The 20,075-nt window shown below is 35.0% G+C and overlaps 1 protein-coding gene across 1 annotated transcript in view; it reads left to right on the forward strand.

The window, feature by feature from the left end:
• The window catches only part of Ltn1 (E3 ubiquitin-protein ligase listerin), a 359,867-nt gene extending 344,539 nt beyond the window's left edge, over positions 1-15,328 (forward strand). Inside the window, exons 30-31 of the mRNA XM_090403432.1 lie at positions 6,411-6,578; positions 15,111-15,328. Of these exons, the coding sequence (XP_090259558.1) occupies positions 6,411-6,578; positions 15,111-15,170 (228 nt within the window). The 3' untranslated portion in view covers positions 15,171-15,328. The remainder of the gene's footprint in view (positions 1-6,410; positions 6,579-15,110) is intronic.
• Positions 15,329-20,075: the final 4,747 nt, after the last annotated feature.

The raw sequence follows: 20,075 nt of genomic DNA on the forward strand, positions 1-20,075 counted from the left end.
GATAAAGCAAATAAAACAGACTATTTACTACTAGCAGGGGATTTAAATGCCTGAATAGGAAACAGGAAATACAAAATAAGCATAGGGAGATTTGGTGAAGATTTATGTAATGAAAATGGATCCAAACTACAAGATTTTGTCATTTATGATAATATGAGAATGATGAACTCTGTATTTAAACATAAATACATAAACATACGTGGTCAGCCAGAGGATGCAAGTCAGTTATTGACTACATTATTGCAAATTTTAAATTTGCCCAGTAAACCTAGATGTAAGAGCATATTGAGGCTTTAAATTAAACTCTGATCTATGGTATTGGCAAAAATTCAGTTAAAATCAAAATGGCTAAAAATAAATAAATTGGAAACGAGTTAAAAAAATAAATTTCTTCATTACAAGATTCCCATGCTATGACAGTATCAGAAATGCACCGATTTAAAAACAGAAACCATACCTGAATCAGATGACATAGAAGAGGACTGAGAAAATCTGAAACAAATTCTGACAAAAGCAGCAACAGAAAGCTTAGGAATAAAGAGTAAATGGAATAGAAAAAGAGGACTACAAAACAGGAACAAAGGAATAGAAAAAAATAATTTAAAAAAATTGGCTAAAAACAAAATGGCTAAATTCCAAGACAATAGAAGTAGAAATAGAATACAAAAGAAACAGTGCAATTGCAAAACAAGAAGTAAAGAAAAAACATAAACAGAGAAAAGGATATATCTAAGCCATAGACTCAATTTTTACTCTAAAATCATTAATCGAAAAGAGAAGAGAATTTTAAAAAGAAACACATGTGGTCATTACTGATTATGAAAAAGCCTTTGATAAAATGAATAGACAAAAATTATTTAAAATATTAACTGATCTAAATATACCAAACCAGCTCTTACAGTTTATTCAAGAAATATACACAGGAAATAAAACAGCAGTCAAATTAGAAAACAAATATTAGAATGGAAAGATATCAAGAGGAGTATGGCAAGAATGTATCCTATTGCCTGTGCTTTATAATATATTTATATATATAAAAAAAAATTATAACAATCTGGAAACTGCATAACCCATTTAGTATACAAATAAAATTCTAAATAAAGATCTATTATTATTATTTGCAGATGACAAATTACTAGCAACATCAGAAGATGTAATCTACAGAGATCAATAAAATCATTAAATGAAATTTCAAGAATAATAGAATATTGAAAATATCAAAAGTAAAGACGAAAATAATGGCTTTCAAAGGAACAAACCAAATAAGAAATAAAATAGTGATTGATAATAAAATATTAGAACAAGTAAATAATTTCAAATACCTCGGATGTGACTTATATGAAAGTGAAAAGATATAGCCATTAAAACATTAATTTTATTAAATAGTACAATAAATAATATATTTAAGCCATCCCTGGTAGACAAACACACCAGAATCAGACTATATAGCATCCTGTCTAAACTAACTTTATTATATGGAAGTGAAACCTGGACAATAAAAAGTATAATGAAAATGGATTCAAATAAGCAGAGGTGAAATTTCTCAGAAAAACAGCTGAATATGCATAAGTATGGGGGCGGGGGGGGGGGGGGGGGGGATTACTAGAGAAACTATCCAGCTCTGCACAGGACCCACAAAGATTCTTCATGTGCTGTATGAGATTCAAACTCAGGTCTTTCCACCCAAAAGGGTATTATTACTAATTGAGGTACAGAAATTAAATATAACTTAATATTTTTTACTATTAATGAGTGGTATAGCATTAATAAAGCTTGCTTTATATATCATCATCATCATCATCATCATCAAATTCCTGCCATGTACCCTCAAGGGGTGTACAGGATATGACAGTACTACATGAAAAAATTACATCATTACTAACTTCCTATCTATAATTTTCCTCCAAATCAGTCTGTTACTTGTCAAGACTCCAACATTATCAGATCTTATATTTCTATCGTCTAAGGCACTTTGTACCGTATCAATCCACCTATATCTTGGTCTTCCTCTGGGTCGTTTTCCTGCCAACCTGGCAGAGAACACTTGTTTTGCTAATCTTTCCTCTCCCATTCTATTTAAGTGACCATACCATCTGAGATTAGCTCTGCTAACGCATTCCTGGATGCTGACAATGTCAAGTTCTTTCCTAATATCCTCATTTTTAATATGATATTGCCATTGATGCCATCTGTTCACACCTCTAATCTTTCTCAGGACTCTCATATCTGCGGTCTCTAGTCTTTGGTCAAGTGTTTTACTTCTGACCCAGCTCTCAGATCCATAAGTTAAAATTGGTTTGAACACAGTCTTGTATACAGCTAATTTAGTGTTCCGACTAATTTCTTTCTTATTCCATATGAATTTATTCAATTGACTTCCCACGACACCAGCTTTGCTGATTCTGTTGTCTATTTCTATATTTAGTTTACCATCTTCAGTAAAAATTGTGCCTAAGTAGCTGAAATGTTTTACTTGTTCCACAGGTTCTCCATTCACAACACAGTTGACATTTTCAATGATTCTGCCTATTTTCATTGTCTTTGTCTTTTTATTGCTGACCTTCATACCATATCTATTACAACAGCTATTCAATTTAGTCAGAGAATCTTGCAGACTTGTAGCGGATTTATTTAGAAGTATAACATCATCCGCATAAAGCAAAGAGCTGACATTAACGTCTCCAATTTTGATATCAGGTTTAATACCACATTCCTTCATAATGTGATCCATATAGATAATGAATAACAGAGGGGATAATGTACATCCTTGTCTCACACCAGATTTAACATTAAACCACCTTCCTGTACTTCCTTCAATTCTAACTGCTGAATCACAACTCAAATAAAGACTAAGTATTGCTTGATATAATGCCCCATTGACACCATATAACTGCAGCGTATTGAATAGCTTCTCTCTTGGCACCTTGTCATATGCCTTTTCCAAATCGACAAAACTTAAATACAGATCTTTGTCATATTCCCATGCTTTCTCGACTATTTGTCGTAAAGTGAAGATCTGATCCTGACAGCCTCTATTTGGCCTGAATCCAGCTTGTTCTTCACCAAGCTTTTCTTCCACAATTCTTCTCAACCGTTTCTCAAGTATACTTGCATAGATCTTGCCAGGAACACTCAGTAGGGAAATACCTCTGTAATTCTCACATTCAGTTTTATTTCCCTTTTTATATATGGGTACTATGAGAGCTCTACTCCAATCATCGGGAATTCGTCCCTCTGTCCAGGCTTTCTGAACTATGCAGTGCAGCCACTGTAAGACTCTTATACCACCATACTTCAGCATTTCTGGTCGAATATCATCTACTCCTGCTGCCTTTCCACATTTCAAGCCTTTGATGGCTTTTTCTACTTCAAGTATGGATATGTATTCCTGACTGCATGCCTGGTCAGTGTTTTTTATCACTGTGCTGTCATCACTGCTTGTTTCATTTAGCAGTTTTTCAAAGTAATTACTCCATACTTCAAGGATATCTTTTTCTCCTGTTTTCATTTCACCTTTATCATCTCTAATTCCTTTTACAGCACTCTTTCCTCCATTCCTAAGCTTCTTCAACAACCTCCAGAATATTTTGCCACCTTCTTGATATTTATTTTCTATATTCTTGCCAAAGTCCTCCCATGACTTTTGTTTAGCTAGTTTTACACACTGTTTAGCTTTCTTACATTTGTCTCTGTATTCTGTAAGAGTAAAAGCTGACTTATTTGCCAGGAACTTTTGATATGCTTTCTTCTTTTCCTTCACTGCCTCTTTAACTTCCTGTGTCCACCAGGGAGTTCTGATTTTTTTATCCTTGCACACAACCTCACCACATGCCTCTCTGGCAGAATCAATCAATGTTTCCTTCAGAGTTTGCCACTGAATCTCCAAGGTTTGATTCCTGTTCTCAAACTCTTTCATTTTCTTTTCAATAATATTTCTGTATTTTAGTCTACAGTTCACATCTGAGAGCTGCTCAACTTTTATTCGCTTTAAAACTTTCTTACATGTTATTCTTTTCAATATGAAATTCAATTTTATCCTGCTCAAGACTAAATAGTGATCACTTCCAATTTCAAATCCTCTGTACACTCTGGTGTCCTGCACCAGGGAGAAAACATCACTATCAACAATAACATAGTCAATGAGACTTTTCTTATTCCTAGCCTCTTCTCTCCATGTGAATTTGTGCACATTTTTATGTTGGAACATGGTGTTAGTAATAACCAGTCCATGTCCTGAGCAGAAATCCAACAGATATTTGCCATTATTATTAGCTTTGCTCTTTTCTCCAAATTTTCCCAAAATATTTTTGTATGTCTCACAATCATTTCCTACTCTACTATTTAGATCCCCAACAAGGACCAACTTTTCCTTTTTCATTGTGTCAGTTGCTTTTTCTAAAGCCTCAAAAAATTCCTCCACTTCTACCTTAGTAGAACCTTCTGTGGGACCATAGGCACAAATAAGTCTCATTGTCCAGTTCCCAATTCTCATATTTGCCCACATTACTCTACTTGAGACTGACTGCCATTCAAGAAGATTAGCCTCGTATTTTGTGTTGAATACTATGGCTACTCCTTCTTTTCCTTGATTGTCATTGCCTGAATATAACATTTTGTATTTATTGCTCAGAAAGATCTCACCAGTTTTGGTCTTTTTTGTTTCAGTCACCCCTATTATGTCGATCTGGTACTTATCTAATTCCTCAGCTAGCTCCATTTCTTTGCCATTCAGGCTTCTTACGTTGATAGTACCGATCTTTAACTCTGGTGATGTTGAATTGGGGTTTGTTTTCAGATTTGTTCCAGTAGCTGACTTTTCGCTGTTCGCCCTGGTTCCCTGGCGAAAACAACGGGGGCCTTGTTTAACCGGGCGACGCCCCAGCCGGCATGAAATTTTGTCATGTTGTACCATCATTTTTTTTATTTTGGTTTAACCAATAAGAATACAATTTGGTCGGCTAAATCCCAAATTGCCAGCCCATCCTCGTTCGTTCAGTATCAAAGTAGATACCCAACAGGGTGCACCACGAGAAGGTGAGGATTGGACATTAGGTCAGAAGCCCTGGTCGGTTCTCCGCATTCCTTTAAAGGCTATGTGGAGGTCTCCTCTCAGTTATACAGCTTTGACCCTTAAGCACCCCTGCTTTATATATATATTCTTATAATTTTTATTAGTGGCAGCCACATATCACCCACACTAGTTGTCATACTTTTTCTTGTCTTCATTCATTCCACTGAATCTACCTGCACTTGCCTTGCCTCCTAGAAAGATAAGCCATTCTCATTATGTATTACTCAAAGAAAAAAATCTAGTTCTCTCTCCTTTCTTGACTGCATTCATTCTCAACTTCCATAGATGTCCTCTCCCCATCCTCCATAAAATAAAAAATTCCATCTACTGATGGTACCTATATGATCCTGTCAGAAGTTTTGAAGGTCTTTATGCAGTTTACAAATTCTCAATCTGCTCTCATAGGCTACATTCCCCAGTCCCAGTATCATCCATAGCTGCATCACCTCAGAAATCAGATTAAAATGATTTACTTATCCCTCGCCATATTTGTTTTAGCATTACAATTATCCTTGGAGTTGCATTTGCAATCTTTTATATGGCCCCTGAACTTCTTATCTACTAAAACTCCAGGATCCCTAGCCTGATCAGCTTCTTTTAGCATATGCCATTGGATATCTCATTTCCCAAAGTACAAAACTTTGCCAGCATTGAACTGATAGCCATTTTTACATGCTCATCACAATTCCAGCCTATTCAAATCATTCTAATCCTTCTCAGCAAACAACTGTATATGTCCTGTCAGATCCTTCCATTGTCATTAATGTAAAGATTGGATAACAATGAGCCAAGGACTTATTCCTACAGTGCACCACTGGTCACCTTAAATCTAGCTGAATTGCATTCCTTATACATATATCACTTTTTGATATCTGTTGGTCAGCACCATCCTTTTATCCAAGCTAATAGTCTGTGGGATCAGATTATAATTTGAACCCATATCCTGAGAACATCTATACAACTGTAAAGGATATAACCTTCCATGTTGTGTCCATTCCATATTCTCTGTTAATCAATTTCTGTACATGAGCTCTTTCCAAATTCAAGATTTTTAGCATCCAGAGTTACTGATAGGTCCATACTTGCACATCAGTTTTGCACTGCCCTTGCATAATAGAATTATTGAGTTAATTGTTCATTATTTAGTGTCTATAAAATTATCCTGAGTTCCGTATTACATAATTTACAGTTTGATTCATGAAACTATTATTAATCAAAATAATGAATTTCATTCATTACTTATTGATGAAATTCTGCATGTATCAATGTTAGAAATAGACAGATATTCTTGAAGAGGTTTATATAATTTCCCATCCGCATCTAAAATTATTTTTTACAGAATGGTTCTATCTTGGATGGATTAGCACTGTGGAAAAGCAATATAGACAAAAGATTTGAAGGAGTTGAAGAATGCATGATCTGTTTTTATATATTACATGGTTCAACTTGTCAACTTCCTCGACTTTCCTGTCGAACTTGCAAGAAGAGATTCCATGCACCATGTTTGGTAAGCTATATCTGCTATGAATAATTAAGAGTAAATCATAAGTTTTCTATATCTGTATTTATTGCAAATAAGGTAATTTCTGCTGAAACCAACTATATAAAATAAGAACAGGCTGTTCAGATGACTTTTTTGTTGGTACCAATTTTTTTAAAAAGTTGTTACATATGGTATTAGTTTACAGTTTTATACACCAGATGTGAATATACAGAGTGTTTCAAATTAAAGTACCTCTATTCAGAGCAATCTGTAGAGAGAACCAATAGATGGAATATCCTCAAAACTTGGTATTATCCAGATCATGGGGAAGAGATTTTGTCAATAAAAATAATTAGTTCAAAAAATGGTCGATAAGGGAAATATGACACTGTGATGGGAAAAAATTACATTATTTGGAAGCATGCTTTGTAGCTCCACAGAACCCTTTTCCAATCATCAACAGTTCAGGAACTGTGTGAAAGACACCAGTTCAAATTCGTTTTTCATTGGGGAGAGGGGGGCGGTGATTGTGGCTTGTTCTAATTCTGCAAGGTCCATTGCTGATGACGTGCAGGATGCTCACACATTCAGAGACCGAGCTCGTCAATCTTGGTCAGTGAGTGTTGTTGGCTTCACAGGTAGCGTTTTCATGCTGAGGTAACACCATGATCTTTCCATCTACAAATGGAAAGTTCATGGTGCTAATAGTGGATTTCAGTATACTAAGACAGGTAGCAATATACGGACTGAAAGACCACTGATGTGACACCCACCATTATCCCACAGTGGAAGTCTCAGTTCGGTCGGACGTAGCTTGGCCTCTTGCCATCAAGTACAATGCAAAACATGTAAGGTGCCCATACACACACACACACACATCAGCAGTGTGTGTGTGTATGTACACATGTATAAATGTAAGAATTAGTTTGTAACTGTATCAGTTAATCCCTTAATGTGCCAGAAGGCAATTGACATACTGTATCTCTATTATTGCTATTGCACATTTTTTAATCTAATCTGCTATATCATGCTTTGATTTCTGTGATGCAAGTTATGAAATTCCATTATCATTTACATACCAAAAATTAATTTTTTTTATTAAACTTTTGTTTTGTATATCAGTTTCTCATTTATGATTAGTTCACAACACCCCAGCTCCTTCTTTCCACAGACCTGTTTTCTCTTTAAATTTGATAAACATTTCTTTGTAAGTTTCTTCTGGTTTAGATCATTAATTCACAATGCATACCTAATGATTTATTGTTGCTGTATACTGGTTGGCCCAGCAGATAACATATCTGCTCTTCCCACCATTCACGGGTTTCAATCATCCACCTGTGTGCATGGAGATTTGTGTTTAGGTGAGACCACCATGCTTATTAGAGGCTTAACGAAAAATGTCCATGTTTGGTCTCTTGCAGGATTTCTGGACTATGTAAAAAATAAAAATAATTAATTTAAAATAGAAAAAAAACCCTTAAATACTGATGTGCTAAACTTTCCTGAGTGGGAATCACATAATGGATTATTTGATTGCTCTGAGAAGTACATTTTTCTTTTGATTTCATATTCTGGAACAATTATTATCTCAATGCAGCAGCAGCTTATCTATATACAAAATCCTGGCCTCATAGTTGCTTTAACTATAATTCCAAAACAACCATAGTATGTTCAGTAGTATATGCCAGGGGTGGCCAGTTTTTGCAGCAAGAGCCCTAGTTACCTACCAGAAATTGTTAAGAGCCACATCCCAAAGGTCTATGTGAGTCATATACGTACACATATAAATACAATATCATTTATAAGGAATAAGGAAAAAAAAGTTTTTGAAACATATTTATTATTACATATTTTTTTATTTACTCTTTACTAGTAGAAAGTTTATGGATTTCTAAGTTAGCAATTAATTTTTGATAATTTGGTTTGTAATTAGTAATTGAACTTCTTATTAATTCTTTCAAATGTTGGTTTTAATTGAGAATGATAATTGGATTTTACAAATTACATCGTTGAGTACAGTGATTCAACATCATACGTCAATCCAAAAATTGATAATAAACAATATGCTGCATTTTTTAAATGGCTGTACTTTATGGTAGGTACACATTTCCAAAATTCATTGATTGAATTTACTGATTTATGTAACATTTTAAGACCTTCAAGACCTAAAAAGTTCGAATGGATTTAATAGAAATGCGACAGATGGTTTTAATTCTTGTAAGTCTACAAATTGTTCTTAAAAATCGTCCAATAGGTTGTTTAATCTTGCTTGATAGTTACTGATGGCTGTAGGAACAATATCACATCCTGAAGTCGCTTTTTTCAAACGTGGAAAGTGATTGAATGTCTTTTCACTTATATTTTTTGAAAAAGTTGTAATTTTTTTTAAAACTAAAAATGCTCTGAATCAATTCTGAAATATTCTTGTCTTTGCCTTGCAGCGATGCATTGAAATTTTGTAAATGTTCCATTATCATCATCAATTCCTGCCATGTACCCTCAAGGGGTGTACAGGATATGATAGTACTACGTGAAAAATTTACATCATTACTAACTTCCTATCTACAATTTTCCTCCAAATCAGTCTATTACTTGTCAAGACTCCAACATTATCAGATCTTATATTTCTATCGTCTAAGGCACTTTGTACCATATCAATCCACCTATATCTTGGTCTTCCTTTGGGTCGTTTTCCTGACAACTTGGCAGAGAACACTTGTTTTGCTAATCGTTCCTCACCCATTCTGTTTAAGTGACCATACCACTTGAGATTAGCTCTGCTAATGTATTCCTGGATGCCGACAATGTCAAGTTCTTTCCTAATATCCTCATTTTTAATATGATATTGCCATTGATGCCATCTGTTCATGCCTCTAATCTTTCTCAGGACTCTCATATCTGCAGTCTCTAATCTTTGGTCAAGCGTTTTACTTGACCAAAGACTTTTACTGACCCAGCTCCCAGAACCATAAGTTAAAACTGCTTTGAACACTGTCTTGTATACAGCTAATTTAGTGTTCCGACTAATTTTTCTCTTATTCCATATGAATTTATTCAATTGATTTCCTATCATACCAGCGTTGTTGATTCTGTTGTCTATTTCCATATTTAATTTACCATCTTCACTAAAAATCGTGCCTAAGTAGCTGAAATGTTTTATTTGTTCCACAGATTCTCCATTCACAATGCAGTTGACATTTTCAATGATTCTGTCTATTTTCATTGTCTTTGTCTTTTTATTGCTGACCTTTCATACCATATCTATTACAACAGTTATTCAATTTAGTCAGAGAATCTTGCAGAGTTGTAGCAGATTTATTTAGAAGTATATAGTTCGCCCACCATTTCTAGGTCCCTGCTTCGCGTCTTTCCAAGAATAGTCGATTCATGCTGAAGGGAAGAAGGACGAATTGAAGGACGTCCGAATTGGTCGCCAACACGTGAAATCACGTGCTTTATAGGTAAAATTTTCCAACTGTTATAAAAGCAACATAGTTAACCGCAATGATCATAAAAGAGAAGTTAATTTTCTGACGTATAATAATAAACAACTCATCCCACAATACGGACTGATTACCCTATTATCGGAATGGATTCTCCTTTTTCTGAGATGCGCAGAAGTGTCGAGGGACCTCTAATCGGTGGGCGAACTATAACACCGTCTGCATAAAGAAAAGAGATAACATTAACATCTCCAATTTTGATATCATGTTTAATACCACTTTCCTTCATAATGTGATCCATATAGATAATGAATAACAGAGGGAATAATGTATATCCTTGTCTCACACCAGATTTAACATTAAACCATCTTCCTGTACTTCTTTTATTTTAACTGCTGACTTACAACTCAAATAAAGACTAAGTATTGCTTGATATAATGCCCCATGGACACCATATAACTGTAGCGTATTGAATAGCTTCTCTCTTGGCACCTTGTCATATGCCTTTTCCAAATCGACAAAACTTAAAACAGATCTTTGTTATATTCCCATGATTTCTCCACTATTTGTCGTAAAGTGAAGATCTGATCCTGACAGCCTCTATTTGACCTGAATCCAGCTTGTTCTTCACCAAGCTTTTCTTCCACAATTCTTCTCAACCGTTTCTCAAGTATACTTGCATAGATCTTACCAGGAACACTCAAAAGGGATATACCTCTGTAATTCTCACATTCAGTTTTATTTCCCTTTTTATATATAGGTACTATGAAAGCTCTACTCCAATCATTGGGAAATCATCCCTCTGTCCAGGCATTCTGAACTATGCAGTGCAGCCACTGTAAGACTTTTATACCACCATACTTCAGCATTTCTGGTCGAATATCACTACTCCTACTGCATTTCCACATTTCAAGCCTTTGATGGCTTTTTCTACTTCAAGTATTCCTGATCAGTGTTTTTTATCACTGTGCTCTCATCACTGCTTGTTTCATTTAGCAAATTTTCAAAGTAATTACTCCATACTTCAAAGATATCTTTTTTCCCGTTTTCATTTCACCTTTATCATCTCTAACTCCTTTTACAGCACTCTTTCCTCCATTCCTAAGCTTCTTCAACAACCTCCAGAATATTTTGCCACCTTCTTGATATTTATTTTCTATGTTCTTGCCAAAGTCTCCCATGACTTTTGTTTAGCTTTCTTACATTTGTCTCTGTATTCTCTAAGAGTACAAGCTGACTTATTTTCCAGGAACTTTTGATATGCTTTCTTCTTTTCCTTCACTGCCTCTTTAACTTCCTGTGTCCACCATGGAGTTCTAATTGTTCTATCCTTGCAGACAACTTCACCACATGCCTCTCTAGCTGAATCAATCAGGGTTTTCTTCAAGGCTTACCACTGAATCTCCGAGGTTTGGTTCCTGTTCTCAAACTCTTTCATTTTTCCTTCAATAATCTTTGTGTAATTTAGTCTACAGTTCACATCTGAGAGCTGCTCAACTTTTATTCGCTTTAAATCTTTCTTACATGTCATTCTTTTCAATATGAAATTCAATTTTGTCCTTCTAAATAGTGATCACTTCCAATTCCAAATCCTCTGTACACTCTGGTGTCCTGCACCAGGGAGAAAACATTACTATCAACAATAACATAGTCAATGAGATTTTTCTTATTCCTTGCCTCTTCTCTCCATGTGAATTTGTGCACATTTTTATGTTGGAATATGGTGTTAGTAATAACCAGTCCATGTCCTGAGCTGAAATCCAACAGGTATTTGCCATTATTATTAGCTTTGTTCTTTTCTCCAAATTTTTCCAAAACATTTTTGTACATCTGACAATCACTTCCTACTCTGCTATTTAGATCCCCAACAAAGACCAACTTTTCCTTTTTCATTGTATCAGTAGCTTTCTCTAGAGCCTCAAAAAATTCCTCCACTTCTACCTTAGTCGAACCTTCTGTGGGACCATAGGCACAAATAAGTCTCATTGTCCAGTTCTCCATTCTGATATTTGTCCAAATCACTCTACTTGACACTGCCTGCCATTCAAGAAGATGAACGTCGGATTTTGTGTTGAATACTATGGCTACTCCTTTTCCTTGATTGTCATTGCCTGAATATAACATTTTGAATTTTTTGCTCAGAAAGATCTCGCCAGTTTTTGTCTTTTTTGTTTCAGTCACATCTATTATGTCTATCTGGTACTTACCTAATTCCTCTGCTAGCTCTATTTTTTTGCCATTCAGGCTTCTTATGTTGATAGTACCGATTTTTAACTCTGGTGATGTTGAGTTGGGGTGTGTTTTCAGATTTGTTCCAGTAGCTGACTTTTCGCTGTTCGCCCTGGCGAAAACAACGGGGTCCTTGTTTAACCGGGCGACGCCCCAGCTGGCATGAAATTTTGTCATGTTGTACCATCATTTTGTATTTTGGTTTAACCAATAGGAATACAATTTGGTTGGCTAAATCCCAAATTGCCAGCCCATCCTCGTTCGTTCAGTATCCAGGTAGATACCCAACTGGGTGCACCATGAGAAGGTGAGGATTGGACATTAGGTCAGAAGAGGAGACCTCCACATTCCTTTAAAGGCTATGTGGAGGTCTCCTCTCAGTTATACAGCTTTGACCCTTAAGCACCCCAATGTTCCATTATATCGGTAAAAAAACATTAAGTCCTGGATCCATTCATTTTTTTTTTTAATTGCGGATATGATTACTTTTTTATATCTAGGAATTCGATAATAGGTTCCAATAAAGCTACAAATTTGTTTAATACATCGTACATAGATAACCATCTCACTATGCAGTACAACAATAAATTATTTATTAGTTCAATAAAATTTTGAAACTGACAGTCGTTTTTTGCATTGGTCTGAATGAAATTTACGATTTTTATGAGTGGTGTAAAAACATGTTCAAAATTAAAGTGTTTTGCAAAATACAGTGAATTGGAATGAAATCAGGAATGCTTTCATCTTTTTTTAAAAGTCCAATTAATCCTACATTCTTACCCATGCCGTTGTTGCTGCTGCTCCATCAGTAGCCAGACTTACTAATTTACTTTTTGGAACATTTTTAAAGGCAACATCAAAAGCTTCCTTAATATCAACGCCACGAGTACTATCTTGTAATGCTATTAAATCTAATAATTCTTCTTGCATCACTCCATCCTCAAGAATGAAATGAATAAAAATTGTTATTTGTGGTTGGTCTGTAATATCAGTTGATTCATCAAGCGGAAAACTAAATGCTACACAATCTTTTATATTTTCTAATTTTGATAGTAAATCGACGTTCAATTGTATGTCGTGAGGTAGGAATGTCGGTAATTAACTTTAAAAGTTTTGAATTATTAGGGTCTAGTGACTCGATTGTATCAAGAATGTTTTGCTTAATAAATTTCCCTTCGGTATAAGGCTGTTTTGCAAATGCGATGTTCTTTGATATTTTAAAACTAGCCTCTATTACAATTTTAGATTCTTCAGTAAATTTTGTCATGAAGTAAATTTGGTTATTAACTGAAGATTTCAGCGATTTAAGCTTTTAAATTCGTATTTCTGGATATTGAGACGAAAACTTGCGATGATGTTTTAAATTCCCTACTTTGAAATTGCTCACTGTTGAACTACAGATGAGGCAAAAAGCTTTACCATTTTTCTCAATAACAGTATAGTCTTCTTCCCATTCTTCCTTAAAATTTCTATGTTCGTCGATATACTTCCGCTTCTGTTTATTTTCACGAGTCATGCTGCAAAATATTCTATAATAAAATTTTAAAAATAAAATCATTTGGAATTTAAATTATTACCTTTTTATTAATATAAGAAGTACAAAATTCAGTAATGTATCTTTTTAAATTTTCTGACAAGGTAATATAAATATAACTACATTGCCGAACAGCAAATTTCATCAAGCCACTCAAAAACATTGACCAATCGAGCAGCAAAATACAGCTTATTACGGATGGCAAACAAACATCGCTTTTTTTTCCTTTTTTTGGCTTTGCCTTGGATTTTTAATTATTATCATCATTCAGAAAAACTTTATTAGGTGATTGCCCCATGTCTGATAGAAAAATTATAAATATTTGTTAGTTGAGCTGCAATAAAACTTAAGAGCCACAGTTTGGCCACCGTGGGTATAAGCAATAAAAAAAAAATTATATATTCACGTTAGGTTTCACTTATATTTTTTTCTTCTAAATTTTATATTGCTCATCTAGTTTCCATATATGTAATAATCATTTTGTTGGCTCTAGATCCAATAGTTAACTGCTTGAGAAAGTGCATAATGAACAGTTCATATTTTTTTCATGGAACCTAACAGGGTAATTTTCAACAAAGCTGTTTCTCTGAAATGCTTGTAGTTTCTCTATTCAGCTTTGAAATAATGTTGGATTCAATATCTACTTAATATGAATAATTTTGCATCGCCGAAGTGAAGCCTTTTGGCTCTCTATTTCAGTAATTTTTGTAATGTGACACTTCTTGGCAATTCATATGGTAAAGTATAACCTCTGCATCACTACAACCTGAGTATTTTTTGAGTCTGCCTACTCAATGACGGGTAGTGACCCCCCCCCCCCTTCCATAATGTATAACATCATACATCTCCTAGGAGGTTTTACATTATGGGAAAATACTAAGAATAGTGATCAGAGCTTAAACCCACTTTTACCACGAGTTGCCCCTGTCAAAGGTTTGCTCACTCTTGGATCCGCCGAAACTTTTATAATTTCTATCTATATTCGGCATAAAAGTCTTGCAGTTTCTCAATTTGGCTTTGAAATAATGTTGGATTCAATATTCACGTAATATGAATAATTTTGCATCGCCGAAGTGAAGCCTTTTGGCTCTCTATTTCAGTAAGTTTTTTTTTAAGACTAGTGCTCAAAACATTTTTCTAATGAACAAAAGAATTAAATATCTACACACCTTAACTGTTCATATCTGGTTTTAAATGTTCTAAGTTATTACAGCCAGTGAGAATTAAGACTGCATAGTTTTAACTCAGATTTATTGCACTCATGTTTTGTAAAAAGGATAAACACCTTTTTTTTGTTGATTAAATAATATATGTTTTGGATGTGCTAATTTTTTTCCTCCTCTTCTATAGTACAAATGGTTCAGCACCAGTAACAACTGTATGTGTCCTCTCTGCAGGAATTTGTTTTGACAAGAATGCTCAAATAGTGCAATGTACAGTCTTCATGGAAAACAAATTTGATATTTTGAGAAAAAATAAATGTTCAGTTTGCCAAACTCTACTTTGATAAGTTCATTTGTCAAATTGTTATTTTTATTATTAAATAAAAAAATGCTATTGTCATTAAAGTTCTGTTTTCACGAGATTTATTTTTGTGCTGGAGGTCAAGTCCTACTCTTTTCCATTCTTGCAGAAGAGTAGGACTTAGTACCAAATTACCTTGAAACACAACACATGCTCAAATTTTTATTTTATTTGCAAATGGTTAGACCTGATTTTGTGTAATATGGTAATTTGAGTCAGTGAGTGAGAGAGATTGATAGTATTAAGGGTGGATGGCAGATTTGGAATTTGTATATTTAGTAGCTGGCTACATGAAAAGTAGAATCTTGAGCCTAGATTTTTGGAGAGTAAGGAAGCTTCCTTACTTGCTGATGTGATATGTTTTATGGATTGACATTTACTTTTAGGAAATGCTAGGGCTAAATGTTAATCCAAACAGATATCTTATCCTGGCTGATTTGCGTGTCACTGATAAGGATATTTGAACTGTAATCACCTTTTGTGGAGGGGGGGGGGAGAGACCTACACCTTTATATACTACTAAAGGTGAAGAGATTATTCTTTCCCTGTTAAAGAATTGCATGAAATCAGTGCTTGAAGCTTAGGAAGTTTGTGCACTGAATGGTTCATCAAATGAGGAATGAATTTGGTATACCATCAGCAAAGCTCTGATAAGATTACTGGTGATTGAACTCTGCATTGTTGAATACAATGACACAGAGCCAACAACTAGAGAGAAAGTTGACTGCCCAATTACAATGGGTGGACCAGAGGATGGATATGTCATGGGCATTGTTTCTTCAGACCTTTCTATGGCACATACTTGCAAGTGATGTAAGCTGAGTCTCCTGTGGATCTCAAATCACAGAATCTATACTAATAGTAATTAGATGGCGAAAGTCAATTATCAACTTTTTTTTTTATTTTAGAGAAGTTGAGGTAATGGTGATCATGTAGTGAGATAAATGCCAGCTGAGCATGGAAGATTGTAAAGACTATATAGGATAGGTGTTAGTTCTGGAGCACAGCTTTTGAATACGGTTAAAGAGGTGTTATTAATACCAAAAGATGTTTTGGTAAGAAAATTTTCTTTAGACATTTCAAGTGAACATATGTAGTAGACATAACAATTAACACTTGGGGAGAATAATAGAATTTATTTGTTCCCATATATTTCCTTTTTTTACAAGAACAATCAGGAAGTGAAGAGAAGATTGGTTTGACAACACTCAAAACAGACTCGTCATGTAGCTTGTGTCTGGATCAGTTCAAGGGAAACTATTTGTAATTCAAATGCAGGGTTACGTATCTCATTATTACAAAAATTCGTTTTATATATATATATATATATATTTATTTTATTATTATTATTGATGGTTAATCATTATTACTTCAAACCAGTTCAGAAACTGTCTTTCCTACCATCCACCATGGATAAATTGCTACCTGCTTAGTACAGTATCCTATTCATGTTGACTTTATTTTGTCATACAGGCCCTTCTGCTGAAAGTGGAATTCAAGAACCTGATGTTCTTGGAATTTAACCAAGATTCTGCACCAAAAGTGATTTAAATCCGATCTGTTTCTTTAACCTGTAAAACACTGACACCATCTGAATTCTACCATTCTGATTGCCTGTCTGGGAAGTAATTCTAGATTAACTGTTCATATATTGTTATGTAATCCTGTATTTGAATTGCAAAAACTAACCGTTGTTTCTGCTGAACTCTGATAGTGTATTCTTCTGTTATCAAGACATAAGTAAACACATGCTCTACAACCAATGTCTGTTTTAGATGTCAGTGGACTTCCTCTTCCTTCCTTGTAACAAGAAAGAAATAAATAGGAGCTAATAAATTTTATTAGTTCTTACATGTATTATATATATATATATATTAGGATAACCAAGTTATTTTATAAACTTGGTTATTTTAACTCCTAATCCCAAGTATGCAAACAATTAAGTTTGCGCCTGAAACAAAGTTCAAGTCTAAAGATGATACAACACCAGGGCAACTTATTGTAAAGGTGGGTAAAGCTCATCTCACTAGAAGATGTATACTGCAATGCATTATGGGTGGGGTCACTACCCAGACCGGTTTCAACCTTTTTTGAGGTCTCCTCAGTGAGTAGCTAGACCGTAAATACCAGGGTTTTAGTAATACAGAGCCTTATCAACTTTACCTATACAAGTTGCTACAAGGTGTTTTTATTTTGAATAAGAATCTCTGGAAGATATATAGATGTAAATACGTTACATTTATATTATAAATGTAACGTATTTATAATACTGAACTCAGCCCTATTTCAGTTCACACTGAACTCAGGCTATTTCGTTTGGCAAGGAAAGTTCTACAAACAGAGGGGACAGCCATGGGTTCACCACTTTCCCCACCCTTGGCCAATTTCTTTATGGAGACATTTGAAGAGAAAGCCTTAAACTCCACCCCACAAAAACCCACTATTTGGCTTCGTTATGTGGATGATGTGTTTGCTATTTGGCCACATGACTCAGACATACTCCACTCCTTCCTAACACTTAAACAACCAACACCCCAGAGTCCAGTTCACCTTAGAAACAGAGGAAAACAACACCCTCTCCTTCCTAGACACTTCAATAACCCGCCAGCTTGATGGATCTTTGGTTTTCTGTTTACAGAAAACCCACCCATACTGGCCGATATATTCACCAGCAATTCCCCCCCCCCCTCACAACAATATGGGGTTATAAAAACACTATATAACAGGGCAAAATTAATCTGCTCAGATGCAAGGCCCTGACTACTGAACTAAACCACATCCTCAACACTTTCTTAGCCAATGGCTATAACCCCCAAAAAATACTAAAACCAGTAAACCACAACCCCCCCCCCCCTCCACAATAAAGATTACACCAAGGCTATCAGCATCCCCTACATCCAGGGCACCTCGGAGAAAATATCCTCAAAAAATATGACCTTGCGTCCTGTTACAGACCATATAAAAAGTTGGCATCCCTTATCCGCTCTACCAAAGACCAACCACTTCCCCTAGACCTACCTGGTGTATACCGGGTCCCTTGCAGCTGCAAATTGTCCTACTTTGGCCAAACAGGCAGAACAACTAATATCAGGATTTCAGAACACAAAGACTACATCTGGTTTCACCAGTACAGCCGCTCTGGGCTGGCAGACCATGCCTTAGATACCCACCATAAAATTCGTTGGAAGAAAACAAAAATAATCCATCGCAGCAAGTTTAAATAAGAAAGATTATTCAAAGAATCTTCAGCAGCTCTAAAAAACGTTCCTAACCTCCACAAATTTGGGTGCATGAAACTACCCCAAATTTGGGAGACTTACATTATGAGAACTTCAGCCCAACAGCCAAGACTACCAAATTAACCTGCAAGAGGGCACCATTAGGACTTTAGGAACAATATTAGTTTCTTGCTTTCTTCCTCATTTGCTTTGTGTTAGTGCCTGCGTGCACATACCATATCTTTATGTTCCTGAAGATGGCAATGTGACGTTGCTGAAATATAGAAGTGATTCATTAAAGTTACCTTTAATTAATATACTTCATTTGCGTTGTTAATTCCGTAAACTAATTACCAGTTACCAATTCAGTCTAGTAAAGACTGTTCTTTTAAGCAAACTACACTTGGTAAAATCACAAAAAGCATGCCAACAAATCAGAAATTAGCCCCAAAATTCCAGATCTACAGGAGCAACTTTCTCAGTCAAATACTGATGGGACATCAGTTGAAATTACCAATAATGAACCTAAAATAACTGAACAGGTACAGAATGAAATGCAAAAACATTCAACCATTCTACAAGGAGAAACTGGAGAAGAAACAGAAAAGCAAGTAAGACAACTGAAAGAACTTAATATGCAGACAAGATCATCAAAAAGGAAAGACGAATTAATAAAAAAATTGAAGATAAACAAAAAAAATTGAAAAAGAAGTAATAAAAAATGTAAAGATGGAGAAAGCTGTGGATCATCAAATGAAAACTCTTCTGGCTCAGAAGAGTATGGATTATGAAGAACCAACTCATGCTAATAAAGAGAAAGCAAGAGATAAGATTAAAGAAAATATAATAAAGTTTACCGATTCAAAGTTTTCTTAGTACAGTTATCATCTACATGAAAAGAAAATAACTAGCTTCCAAATCAAAAATTATAGCCATGACATTGAAGTAACGGAAAGCAACTGTAAAAAACTGGAAAACAGTTTACAAGAAGCAGGTTACACAATTGCTTCTTCACAGATTGAAGACCTCATTGGGTTCATCCAAAATTTAGAAGTTAAAGACACTTCAGTGACACTTCAATAATCATAGCATCTCCTTTTTGCATTGCCTCATTAAATGTACAAGGATTCCATAGGCAAATTAAACAAACTATATGGAAGCTTATGCTATGCCATAATATCAGGTTTTTGTTTCTCCAAGAAACATACTTCTGCAGATATAAAAAGTTTAACAGATAGATATCTACTTCTTTCTTATTGGAGCTTTGGAAAATTTAACAGGGCTGGAGTAGGAGTTCTTATTCTTGCCCCCCACCCTCCTTGGGTCATTCTGTAATATCCAAAGGAATGCAGAAGGGAGAATCTTGACAATAGATTGGAAATACTGTGGATGTGTAATAAGGTTTATAAATGCTTATGCTCCATCCGATGGAACAGTTAGACGAAAATTCTTCCAGGAATTGGAGCCATATTTATATAGCACCCACTACATCATAGCAGTTGGAGACTGGAATTGTTATTGAGGACACCTCCAGGAGTGGGAAAGTGGGATACGCACAGTTAAAAACATTGAC

This window comes from Typopeltis vanoorti, chromosome 14 (genome assembly GCF_054136105.1).
Source record: "Typopeltis vanoorti isolate ZY-2024b chromosome 14, IOZ_Tvanoo_1.0, whole genome shotgun sequence".
NCBI lineage: Eukaryota > Metazoa > Arthropoda > Arachnida > Uropygi > Thelyphonidae > Typopeltis > Typopeltis vanoorti.